This window comes from Meriones unguiculatus, chromosome 11 (genome assembly GCF_030254825.1).
Source record: "Meriones unguiculatus strain TT.TT164.6M chromosome 11, Bangor_MerUng_6.1, whole genome shotgun sequence".
Lineage (NCBI taxonomy): Eukaryota > Metazoa > Chordata > Mammalia > Rodentia > Muridae > Meriones > Meriones unguiculatus.
The window spans coordinates 91,368,099-91,381,294 of record NC_083359.1 but is presented as its reverse complement, the minus strand read 5'-3'; the positions used below and the strand labels follow the sequence as shown (position 1 = coordinate 91,381,294).

The 13,196-nt window shown below is 40.2% G+C and overlaps 1 protein-coding gene and 1 non-coding gene across 2 annotated transcripts in view; both read left to right on the top strand.

Moving 5' to 3' along the window:
- Positions 1-13,196, top strand: part of Atf6 (activating transcription factor 6) — a 165,636-nt gene that overhangs the window by 31,603 nt on the left and 120,837 nt on the right. The window contains exon 7 of the mRNA XM_060364651.1: positions 1,458-1,678. Coding sequence (XP_060220634.1) covers positions 1,458-1,678 — 221 coding nt within the window. The remainder of the gene's footprint in view (positions 1-1,457; positions 1,679-13,196) is intronic.
- On the top strand, positions 3,702-3,805 carry LOC132646669 (U6 spliceosomal RNA). Its single transcript, XR_009584916.1, has one exon. It is a non-coding gene; the product is annotated as a U6 spliceosomal RNA (small nuclear RNA).

Sequence of the window (13,196 nt, the reverse complement as noted above, 5' to 3'; positions counted from 1 at the left end):
GTTCTGAAAGTATTATTTTGATTTTCAGTTTTTTCTGACCTTTTGAAATATGAAGCGGAGATTTTTAAGACTTCTTAAACTGCCTGAATGTAAAATGCCTGTTTTCCTTTGAATTTTAGTTTCTGGTTATAATAGTACCTTTATTTAGCTCGGTAAAGCCGAACCACTGCAGGTACTGGGCAAAGAGTCTACTACCTTATAAAGCTGGCAAAGGGAAGGAAACAGGCAGGAACGGTTTCAGCACAGCAGTGTTGTGAGTTGTGTGTGCTGTCCTGAGGGTGGGCTCACCAGTTCCCCTCAAGTGAGCACACCTAAGATAAGGGCAGCCTCCGAGACCAGGCTGACTGGAAGGTCGTTGTTTTGGCATGGATCAGAAGGGTTGATTATTTAGAGGTGGCCATGGTGACTGTCAACCAAAATTTCATCTCATTTGGTTTTATATTTTCTTTGATATTTTGTAGTCACTTTACTCTTTCCTACATATTTGTATATGTGTACTTCTAAATATTAATTTAAAGGATTTGTTTAAAATAAGAAAAATTCATATGATACTAATAAAATTCAGAGGGTAGTTCTTGGAGAATGCAAATACGACAACAAATTTAGTATGTCGTGTTGTATTGAAAGAGATAAAAATGAACTACTACCTGGTTTGTTCATGTCTCTAATGAGTATTTTGCCTCCGCCACCCCCCCCCCCCCAACTGGGTATTAACTAGGGCCTTGTACCTCCTAGCAAGCCCTCTGGGGCCAAGCTACATCCCCAGTCCTCTTTTTATTTACTTTGTAATAGGAGGTCAACAAACTTCTAATTCTCCTACTTCAGCTTCCGTAGTGGCTACAACTACAGGCCTGCATCATCAGCCTTGGCTGTAAAAAGTTTTTAAATTTAAATTGTCCACCAGCATAGACACAGACACAGGCACAGATACAGACACACCAGACCAGAAGATGGTGCTAAAACTCGATAAGTTGGAGTTATATGCAGTGGTAAGCTGTTCAGTGTGGGTAATAGAAATCCAGTCTGGGCTCTCTTGAAGAGTAGTAAAGTAAGCACTCTTAACCACTGAGCCATATCTCCTGCCTTTTTCTTTCTTTCTTTCTTTCTTTTTTTTACCCTTTTCAGTTGGGTCTTGCTGTGTTGTGCAAACTATCCTCAGGTTTCTGAGTGGCTCTTCTGTCCCAGCCTATCAGCTGCTTGGGCTGTGGTATGTACTACAATATCTGACTTGAAAATAGATTGCTAGTCTTAACCCGAAAATGAAGAACTTCCTTGGTCCCAGTGAAAACACAGCTTCAGAGTCCCCCTTAGTATGTGTTGCTATTGTGCTATTGGTAATGTCTTACTTAATGGTATGAAGTTCTTCAGGTTTAATCTGTCTGTCTGTAGACTGAATGGTAGGCTGCTCCTTGACACGGTTATGCACTAGTTGACTCCTTTTCCCTTTTCTCATCCAGGTCAGACTGTTTTGCTCTCTCAGCCTACTGTGGTTCAACTTCAGGCCCCTGGAGTTCTGCCTTCTGCTCAGCCAGTTCTTGCTGTCACTGGCGGAGCCACACAGCTACCTAACCATGTGGTGAATGTGGTGCCAGCTCCTGTGGTGAGCAGCCCGGGGAATGGAAAGCTTTCCGTGCCTAACCCTGCCCTACAAGGTGCCACCAGAAGCATGGGCTCAGATGTGAGTACTTTCTAAGTGCCTGATTTTAAAAACAAAGTTCTTTTGCTTTTGTTGTGTATCTTTTTAAACTTTATTTTATTAAATAAAAGAAGAGTATGCCAATACTGCACATTTGGTGTTTGGTGGAAAAGATTTTGATGAGGAGAGATGTGTGCACATCTTTGTACTCTTTACTTTGTTTTTAGAACCATTTCATCCTGGTCCTCAAGTCCCAACAAATCATTCACTCATATTTTATAGCTTTTTTCATAATTCCTGACTGCAGTTGTTTTTAGCAATTCCCTGATGACAGTCTGCATACTTCCTTTTAGACAGATTTTATATCTAGCTCTCCTTCGACTCTTTCTTTTTACATTTATTTATATTTATTTTAGTGTGTGTGTGTGTGTGTGTGTGTGTGTGTGTGTGTGTGTGTGTTGGCATGCATGGGAAAGTCAGAGAACAGCTTGGTGGAGGGGTTCCCTCCTTTGACCATGTGGGGCCCGGGAACTGATCTTGGATATCTAGGCTTGGTGGTGGTGCCTTAACCTGCTGAGCTGTCTTGCCCCCTTCTCAGTTTCCTGAAGCATTTTCACCACTTCATAATTCTTAAGAATTCTGTCTGTTTGTGGTTATTTGGAACTTTACTGTCTCTGTAAACTTTAAAGTTTCTGATATGTTGTAGGAATTTCTTACTATAAATGACACTTTCCTAAGACCTGTCACTCCCTAAAGCCAGCTAGCTAGCCAACTCTTGCTTTTTTAAAAGAAATATCTCTTGCTGTGTATTCAAAGGAATTGAGCTTCAAGGTCTTTTGTTTTTGTTTCATCTTGTTGTTTTTTTTTTTTTTTTTTTGTGATATCATCTTACTACCTGTTCTAGAACTCATTATGTAGACTAGTCTGGCCTTGAACTCACAGAGATCCATGTGCTTCTGCCTCCTTTCTGAGCGTTGAGATTATAGGTACAGGCTCAGACTTCATTCTGTTCTGTCTACTAGAATTTACTTAAGTAACATGGTAGTGACTGACCATTTGTTTATGAATGTATGTTTCTCTTCTATAAATATTGCTGTAATCTTAGCTGACAATATTGTGAAAACTTGTAGCAAAGCATGTCTAATGAGTAGATTATCCATGGTCTAGAATAAAAGTCTCCTGGTTTGTACTAATATGGAAACAGTGCATGTCAAGATATAGAGCAGGAGGATTGCTTTTGTATGAAGAGCGAGCACAGCACTTTTTCAAGGCAGCTTCTTAGTGGTCAGCTGTGTCAAGGTGAAGCTGAAGATTTCCTTCCCAGCTACTGGCTGTCAGAAACTTGTTGAAGTAGATGATGAAAACAAGCTGTGCTTTCTATGAGAAGGACATGACACAGAAGTAGGTGCTGGCACTGTGGGTGAAGAGTGGAAGGGTTATGTACTCTGAATCAGTGCTGTGAGTGCCAAGGTTTGCCATGAAGCAAGGTATGTTGACACAGTCAGAGTGCATGGCTGTTGTGTAAGGGGCTTTCTTGTTGCAGACCAAGGAGAATTAAAGAGAAGTCTACAAGCAAGTCTCGTTTGTAGATGCATTGTGGGTGTCAGTCTGAGTGTTCTCAACTTGTTTATTTAAAAAACGGAGTGAAGGAAATTCCTGTACTGACAGATCCTACTGTGCCTTAGTGGTTGGGGCCCAAAAGAGTTAGCAGGATCTGCAAATTTTTAAATCTCTCTAAAGAAGGTGAAAAAGAAGGAATTCTCTAAAGAAGCCTACCAATATGTTGCCAGAAAAGAAAGGCCTTAAACAAAGAAGGTAAGAAGCCCAGGGTCAGTGCGCCCAAGGTTCAGTGTTGTTACTCCATGTGTCCTGATGTGCCGCTCTGAAGAAGCAATTCTACGAAAACAGGGAGAAGGTAGTAGAATATGCTAAACTTTTGGCCTCAAAACTGCAGGAAGCCAAAGAAAAGCACCAGGAACACATTGCCAAGAAACATAGGCCATTCTTGCTGAGAAATCCTATTTCTAAGTCTGAGACCAGTCAAAATTAGTCTTTAAGAGTAATAGTGCTTGCCTCGGCAGCACAAATACTAAAATTGGAAGGATACAGAGGGCATCAGCATGGCCCCTGTACAGGATGATACACATTCGTGGCACGTTCCATAGTTAAAAAAGAGAGAGGGTGACAGATGAATGACCAGACCTGAATCAAAAAAGAAAAAGAGAAAGAAAAAGGAAAAGTGCCTGGTGAGCACAGAATGGAAGAAGCAGTATTGGAAAGGTGTTAGGTAGCTATGGACGCTGACTCTCTCCCTCTAGCATATGGGTCATTTTCTACAGTAAGAAAGAGAATAGCAAAACTTCAAAAAAAATAGTCTGTGATATTTATTTATTTATTTATCTATCTTTTTTGTTTAAAAAAATGTAACCAGTAGCCGGGTGTGGTAGCACACGTATTTGATCCCAATACTCAGGAGGCACAGGCAGGCAGATCTTTGTGAGTTCGAGGGTAGCCTGGCCTGCAAAATGAGTCCAGGACAGCCAGGGCTATTACACAGAGAAACACTGTTTTAACAATAACAACAAAAAAGTATAACCAGCAAGTAAAGCTCATGCTTTTCACAGAACCAAAAGGTTTGAAATGATGGAGACTTTTCCTTTATTTTTCCTTAGACATGGTTATATTTTATTATCATTGAGATTATAAGAACAGGGAGATGTAACCCCCCAGGGCATGTCTGCACCCCCAAACTGCTTTAGGCCTCCATAGGGGATCTGGTCAAGTCTGTCAGGCCAGTCGTGCCACATGGCAGGAGTGCAGAAGCTGGCTCTATCACCAGAGCTTTTCAGTTCCACCCCTTCTGGGGAGCCCCTTAAGAGATGCCCAGAAACCACTGTGGCCAGAGCTGAAGGAGTGTGTGACTGTGGGGCTGGCAGGGTGAAAGCAGGGCTTTAACTTCCTGCCTGGCTCTCTGGAGTCCCTGAGGTGGCTAAGGAATGGAATTGGGTAGCTGCTATGTACAGCAGGCTCAGGTTTAGGGTCGAAGAAAGGAAAGGTGTTGAAGAGGCAGGACACGTGGGATTTAAGTCATCCTAGACCTAAAACCTGACTCTGGGAAACACAGCTAATCCCTCCAGTAGGGGTTCTCTGTCCCCAGCTTCCAGCTATGGCCTTTGCTTCTCCAGGGTTGAGGGGACTTTTTCAACAATTCAGAGATCCCTTAAAATTTTCTTTGAATATTTTTGAAATTAGGAGCTTGACATTTTCTTGTGTAATATTCTCATATTAAATCATATTAAACTAACACTAGAAAACATTTGACATTACCTTAGAACTTTAGTTTCTTTTTTTTTAATGATTCATTTGTTTTTGTTTGTTTGTTTTTTTACTTTTTTTGTGCATTGGTGTTTTGCTTGCAAGTATGTCTGTGTGAGGGTGTTGTGAGTTACAGACAGTTGTGAACTTAGACACATCAAAGTGCTGGGACTGGAACCTAGGTCCTCTGGAAGATACCTTTGAACTTTAAATAGAGCAATAGTATGGCATGGTTGCTAAATATTAACATAATTTAAATGATATTTTTTGAAATTACAGCATCCTAAGTGTTTAGAATTCTAGAGGAACAAAAGCTGGGAAATCAGGGCTGGAGTTGTGGCTTGTGGCACCGTGCTCGCTTTGCATGCACAGAGCCCTTGGGTCAACCCTCAGTACCCATTCTGCACCTGTGCCCCACCCCCAAGAAACCATGTCATAGAAGAATGTTCAAGGATTGTAGTGATGCAGTACACTAAAAGACTGAAAGTAGATATAGGACCTATCTTTTAGGGAAGATAGGAAGTCATGTGGACCACAGAATTATTCTGAGCTACCCAGTGGATTATCTGGAACAGCTGCAGGTGAGCGATGGAGAAGCCTCTTCTAATCTGAAGCTTTCATACACAGCCATTGTGTTTAGAAACTGGAGACCATGTTCTTTCTTTTTAGACTGAATGTGATAAACAGGCATCTGAATGTTGACATGGATTCACTGATCCATTTGTAATCTCCAAACAAAGTCAGTTAATTACACGTCGGTCTATTAGCCAGACATCTTTCAGTAGTTGTTTGATGTAAAGAACGTAAATTCTGCTCTTGCAGTCTTGAGAGCACTCTGGGAGGTTTTGAGTGGCTTGCTGACAAAGTCTTGGTTAGCACCAAGGAAATGGAGGATGTTTGAGATGAGAATGTTTTTGTATTGATGAGTGTCATCTTCTGTTGGCTACCTCTGCGTCAGCATTTAGAACCAATAGGATTATAAAAGGGAGATTAATGTAGTCTATGTTTAATGTAAGAGACCTAAAGACAATTATTATTATTATTATTATTATTATTATTATTATTATTATTATTTTAGTCAACTTGCATTGAGGTTTCTGTGCTATTTTCACCTAGCTAGCATGTCAGGACATCATAGTCACTGTGTTATTGCTGTGAAGAGAGACCGTGACCAAAGCAACTCCTGTAAAAGAAAGCATTTAACTGAGGACTTGCTTACAGTTTTAGAGGTTTAGTCTATTATCACCATGTAGGGAGTGTGGTGACCTGCAGGTGTGGTGCTGAAGAAGTAGCTGAGAGCTACAGAGAGAGAGAGAGAGAGAGAGAGAGAAAATTGTGTGTAGAATGGGCGTTTGAAACCCCAAAGTGACACATTCCCTCCAAAAAGGCCTTCTCAAATAGTGCCACTGCTGATGACTAAGCATTCAAATATATGAGCCTGTGGGGGCCATTGTTATTCAAACCACCACACTGGAACTGAGCCAAGGCTTTTCAGTGTGAGTTTTTCCTATTTAAATTAGAGAAGCATTAGTCTGTCCTACCCAAGGGACCCAAAGTACTCCTGTTCTACATGTGCTGTAAAGAAGACTGTGATCCACTGGAACAGTAACTTTTTGTTGTTGTTGTTGGTTTTGTTCTTGTTGTTTTGAGACAGGGTTCTCTGTATAGCCTTGGCTGTCCTGGACTTGCTTTGTGGTCCAGGCTGGCCTTGAACTCACAGAGATTCACCTGCCTCTGCCTCCCAAGTGCTGGGATTATAGGCGTGTGCCACCATGTCCAGCTTTGAACTTTTTTTTTAAGTCTCATTAAATTTGAATTATTATACATACAAATATAGATTCAAAATGTACACCTGTCAGTTTTTCATATCATGTAATTTTTGTCCTTTTAAACAAAATGGTGAATAAGTTATAATTCATAGAAATAGTGTATCAGTCTCTTGTGGCTTTGCAATGCTGACATGGCTACTTGTCTACCTGTTTGGAATTCTTTTTTTGGCAAGCTCCGTTCTCTAGGGGCCTGCTACTGCCATAAGTAGCGTTTCTAGCATACCATATTCTGTAGACTGCATTAAGTGCAACATTTTCTGTTAGGAAAACAGTTTGCCTGGTTCAGATTATAATTTCAGCCTTCTGCCTTTGCTGGTAAATCTGTTATGTTTAACTCTTGGAAACCTCACCTGTTTTTCAAAAAGTACAATTTGGTTTTGGCTCTGATCTTGATGGAAAAAAAGAGACATTTCATTTTAGTGTGGACATTCTCTCTATGTAGTCTGTTAATAAATGCAATTGTGGAATTATAAAGTTGGATTGCTAGAGAGCATGCTTATCTTTCTTTGAAGGGCTGTTGAGCGTTGTCAGGTGTCAAGTTACAAGCTTGAACATTCTGTTTAAATCTGTTATACTATTTTCTTCTCATCTTCATCTCTTCTCTATCTCAACATTTTATGAATTATATCATAACCACCCTGCTTTAAAATTATGTTATTTGAGTTATTGAAATAAAGGACTGTGAAGAATGTGGTGAAATTATATTTTATATATTCTATAGTGGGAAAGGCAGAGCTGGGACTTTTAATGAAATATGTAGGCTGAAACAATGGAAAGGAAATGATTACTATGAACTAGGAAGAACCTAAGAGGGGAGATTGATTGAGGGACACTGACTGTATTGACAGGAGGCCCTAGCCATTTCTTTCTGCCTACCCATTTACCCTATAGAATATGTATTAAATCTTTTATCCCATTGCAGTCTTTTCTGATTAGAGACCTTCACACACACACACACACACACACACACACACACACACACACACACCCTTCTAAGAGGACTATCTCTTAGAACTCCTGTGCCAGGCCCACAGACCCATCATGGGAAGAAGGTTGGGGAGGGTTCCTTCCCACATGCCTGCAGGCATTAGAAATGTTGAGAAGGGCTTTCTCCCAGCACTCCAAATTGGATTTTGCAAATCTTTTTCTCCAGAAATGGTATTAAAAAGTTAGAGATGTCAGGTGTTGGATTGTTAGCATAGAAGAGATGTAATATGATCCCAAACAGATGCTCTTACACACACCATTCCTTTCATCCCGTGGCAAATGTGAATTTGGGTAATCTTCTGTTCTTACAGCAAGCAGGAAGCAACCCTTCTCGTTTTCCAGAGGGACTCTTTACCTCTTCTTTCAAAGTTGCTTGTTGGGAACCTAACCCCAAGAAATGGCTTTGATTACCCTCTATCACAGGTGGTTCTAACTTTGTATTCTTAATATGTCCAGTAAGACATATAGGAAGAAAACTCACAAGAGCCCCCTAGCAGCATGTCTCTTAAGAAGAATATGAGTCTGTAGTCTATTTGCAGTGTAAAGTAGCACTGTACATGTGTGCTTTTTCAGAAAAACAGAACAGAACTCTGAATACCCAGTCCTCTTTTAGGACTAAATATGCACTGGTTCTCCTTTGATCCTATGGCTGTCTTAAATGGAGTACAATAAAGAATGAGTAGACAATTTTTAGTAACTAAATGCTTTAACAGTAAGAGCATTGGGATCACGATATTTCTTTAGGCTGCAAAGTCGAGGAATCTGTCAGATCAATTCCACTAGGGGAGATTTGGTGCTCTCAGAAGCTGTCCAGGTTTTAGGAGGAAAAAGTAGCTTTTGTGCTGACTAGTTTTTGGCTTTGCTACTACCAATGACTGAAATAAAAGAAAAATATGCTTTTGAAAGTATTTGCAGTTTCTCTTAAATGGAGTTTTGGGACTTCTAAATATTTATCTTGAATAAAGATTTTGTAAATTTTATTTATGGTTGCAGTGGCTTTGGAAAGGGTAAGATTGTGGTGGATTGGTGTTGTGTCAGCTTTAGTGGTCTTGCCTTGTACTTTTGAGACAGGATCTCGCAGAGTGTCCTTGGCTGGCTTGGAACTTGTTATGTTGAACAATTTGGCCTTGAACTCATAGATCTGCCTGTTTCTGTTTCCCTAGTGATGGAGTCAAAGACGTGCACCACAATGCCTGGCTAATGTTAGTGTTCTTTGTGTCTTTCAGTTTGCCATCTTGATAAAGCCAATAACTAATCATTTGAAAGGCTGTTGACTTATATCTTAAATAATTAAATGATTTCCCCTCCTTTCTCTGATTGCCTGTCCTACAGTCTTACCTTGGGGTTTATTCTAGGGAGACAGTGCTTTGCCAGTCACTTCCCCTGCTCAAAAGCAGTCACCTTCACTATTTTATGTACTTCTGTCCTGAGATGGCACCTTAATACGTACACATTTAAAGCTTTTGCTGACTGATGTCTTCTGTAGAAATGTAGCTTACACATACACTGTCTTGCAGCTTGCTTCTCTTACTTAAAAATCTTGGAGATTTTTCCACATGAGTACTTAAAGCTGGAAGGTAAGGTGTGGAGATGCTCAAGGGTTAAAAGCATTGTCTGTTGTTCCAGAAGACTAGGTTTGACTCCCATTACCAACATGGTGGCTGCTAGCTGCCTGTAACTTCAGTTCCTGGGGTGCCGATACCCTATTCTGGCCTTCATGAGCACGATGCACACAGTGCACAGGTAATCATAGAGGCAAAACAGTGACATACGTGAAATAAAAGTCAGTAAGTCTTAAGAAATGCACTTTAAGAAAAGCTGAATGGGAGTCTAGTTCATAGAGGTTCCATAATTCCCACTTCGTAGTTTTTCTCTTGGTGGCCATTATCCCTTTGAATATCTTGGTACATACTTTATTTTGCTCTTGTGCAAGTGTATCTGAAGAATTTCTGAAATTGGAATTGCAAAGTCAGAAGATAGGTACTGTCTCAATTTTGATAAAGTTTACCAAATGGCATTCTAGTGAGCTGCTGCTTCTCTTGACAAAGTCTCAGGTAGCCTAGGCTGTTTGAGAACTTACTATATAGCCAAGGTTGGCTTTGAATTCCCGAATCCCTGTCTCCCCCTCCCGATTTCCTCATATAATTCTTTGAGTTCCTTGTTGTGTCTATTTGTTTGAGGAACAAGTTCACTTGTTATTTTTTTTAAACAACTCGACTGAGATAATTCATATACCATAAGATTTTTTTTTTTTTTGCTTTTGTGTTAGAGCTTGAACCCAGAGCCTTATACATGCTAGGGGAGTACTCTACCTTTGAACTCTACCCTTGGCTTTTGTTTTGAAGTGTGCAGTTTAGTAGTTTCACATCTATTTACTGAGCTGTAGAATCATCAGTGCTATTTAATTGCAAAAAACTGTCTGGGCCAGTGAGGTTGCACAGTGGGTAAAGCACTTGCACAAGCCTGGCGACTGAAGTCCTGAGTCTGATCCCTGGAACCCTGGAACCCTGCCTGATCCCTGGAACCCTGAAGGCAGGGGGAGGGCACCCGCTGCTCAGTGTCCTCCAACTGCGTGCCGCTCTCACTCCCAACTGAGCTTACCTGAGATGTTGGAATGTATTTGGAAACATAGAAGGACTCTCCTTCCGTACTGCTTTAGTTCATAGTGTTCATAGCTCATTTTTCAGCAGCATTTTAGGCTCAAGGCTCTAAACATCATTATGTTTGTAAAAGGGGTTTTTAATGAAGTTGTTTATCAGTTGGTAAAGCTTTGAAAATTAAAAGGAAAATGTGGGCAGTTTTGAAGCTTTGCCTCTTATTCTGACCTACTCCTCAAAAGGAGCTGAGCCATTTGTGAAAATTTTCCTTTTACATAAGTCTCTCTCAGATGCAAATAAATGTGTTTGGTTTATAAGGAAAACACCACGCTTTATAGTGCAGTGGCACTGATGGGCGAATCCTTTGCAGCTGTGGATGTATTTCTGTGGTTCTTTATTCTTTTTCCAAGGCGGGTGCTTGGTGGGAGAGCTCTCTGAAGGCAGGATGATCAGAAGCAGGAGTGGGCCAGCTGTTGGCCCATTTTGGTCTGTTAAGCCATCTTACGTGCCTGGGTGGAACTGAGTCAGTGAGCTGGTGGGCCAGTCTTTCCATTTCGTTTGTACATGGAGCTAACAGCGGTGAGCCAGCCTCCAGACACAGGCAGGTCCATAAGTCTCTGTTTCTAGATGGCACATTATTAGAGTAGCCAAACAGCCCATCATCCATGTTGTGATGCCAGACTGTCTATGTGGTCTGTGGTCCATGAAAGCCTGATGGAGCTACTGAATAAGTTTCAAGAGGTTTGAAGTCAGCTGACCTCAATTCATGCCTTGGCTTCTCCATTCTCTAACAGAGGATTCAAATGAGGCTTATTTTATTTATTAACTATTTTTGTTATGTTTTGATTTTGAGATTGGAGTCTTGTTGTGTAGCCCTGACTGGCTTGGAACCTGCTCTGTAGACCAGGCTGGCCCTGAACTCAACAGTAATTCTCCAGCTTCGGCCTCCCAAGTGCTGGATTACAGGTGTATACCACAATGCCTGGCTTTGATCTTGAAAATGATAGTAATTCAACAAATAGAAATTATATTATGCTGCCATTCTTACCGCCTGGGGATGATTCTGATACACTGTATTTGAAAAAGTCAGTACACCCAATAGAATTTAACCCTTCCAAGAACACTAAACAGTGTGTATATATGCTTAGTCTAAAAATTACTTATACGCTCTTTTTGGTCTAAAAACTGTAACTTGATATTATGTAATCAGAGCTAAAGACAACTTGCTGAGATGTAGAGCGGCAGTTCTGTACGCTTGACTCCCAAGCATTTCATTTATTTATTGTTCTTATTGGTAATTCTGAATCTTTTCAGACCTATTACAATGGATCTTTTTCTACGAGAAAAACAGACTATTGGGCCACAGGTGGTTTTCATTTTTTTTTTTCTTTTTGTCTGCAGCATGTGAGTTGACAGCCTTTGAAATCTTAATGCTGTGTATAATGTGCAGGTGCTTTTTTTGTTTATAGAAATGCCTAATCCTTGTTTGAGATTTATTAAGTGGTGTACCATCTGTAAGCCTCCCTAAATTCCATAGATTAATTAGCCTTTAAAGTTGCCTTTTACCTAACTTGTAGTATAAATTCTTCCATCTGGGAACCTTCTCTTTTATGTGTTTGCTCAGTATTCCATGTACTTTAGCACTCTAGTATTAAGTATTAATTATGGACACTGGCTTTCCCAGGAACAATGAAGCTGACTAAAATTAACGTTCAGTGGAACAAACATTGTTCTGGGAATGTTTTGAAACTGATGAGTAACCAATTTGTCATGGTCTTGTTCCTTCCCTCCACACCTCTGCCCGCTGCCCTGTGTGTATATGTTTGGGATTACTTTGATAGTAGTTGTAATGCAAGCACTTATGTTGCTTGGGAATAATAACAAAAACAATTGTAGACATATAGAGAGCTGGGACTATAGCAGATGATGGCTGTGTAAGATCATGTGGAGTTGCAGTTAAAGAGTGAAAAGAAGAGAGAGCTCTATTGATGGCCCATGTAACGCTTTTTCTTGTGGGGCATGAAAGATGATTGACAGTATTTGATATTGGGGAAATATAGGTCCAGTGATAGTGATTAAAGCTGTCTATATATTTGGCCCTTCATTTCCATGGGTTTTGCATTTATGGATTCAACATACTGAGGTGGAAAATAGAAAACGGAAGTTCCATCTATACTGCAAATGCGTAGAACTTTGTTTCAGCATAACAGCTGCTTACATTATGTTAGCTTAGGTAATCCTGAAATGGTTTTGCAGTGGTTCTCAACTTTCCTAATGCTGTGACCTTTTAATATAGTTCCACATGTTGTGGCCTCCGGCTATAAAATTGTTTTATTGCTACTTCATAACTAATTTTTCTACTGTTATGAATTGGAGGTAGAGATTTGCTAGAGGATTCACGACCACTGGCTTAGAGTATGCAGGGAGGTCTACAAATGACAAACAGGCTGAGAAAGAAATTAGAGAAACCACACCCTTCACAATAACCACAAATAACATAAAGTATCTTGGGTTAACTCTAACCAAGGAAGTCAAAGACCTGTATGACAAGAACTTCAAGTCTTGAAGAAAGAAATTGAAGAAGACACCAGAAGATGGAAAAAAATCTTCCATGCTCATGGATCAGTAGGATTAACATACTAAAAATGGCCATCTTGCCAAAGGCAATCTACAGATTCAATGCAATCCACAACACAATTTAAACAGACCTGGAAAGAACAATTCTAAACTTCATATGGAAAAACAACCAAGAATAGCTAAAACAATCCTATACAATAATAGAACATCTGGAGGTATCACCATACCTGACCTCAAACTATACTATAGAGCAAT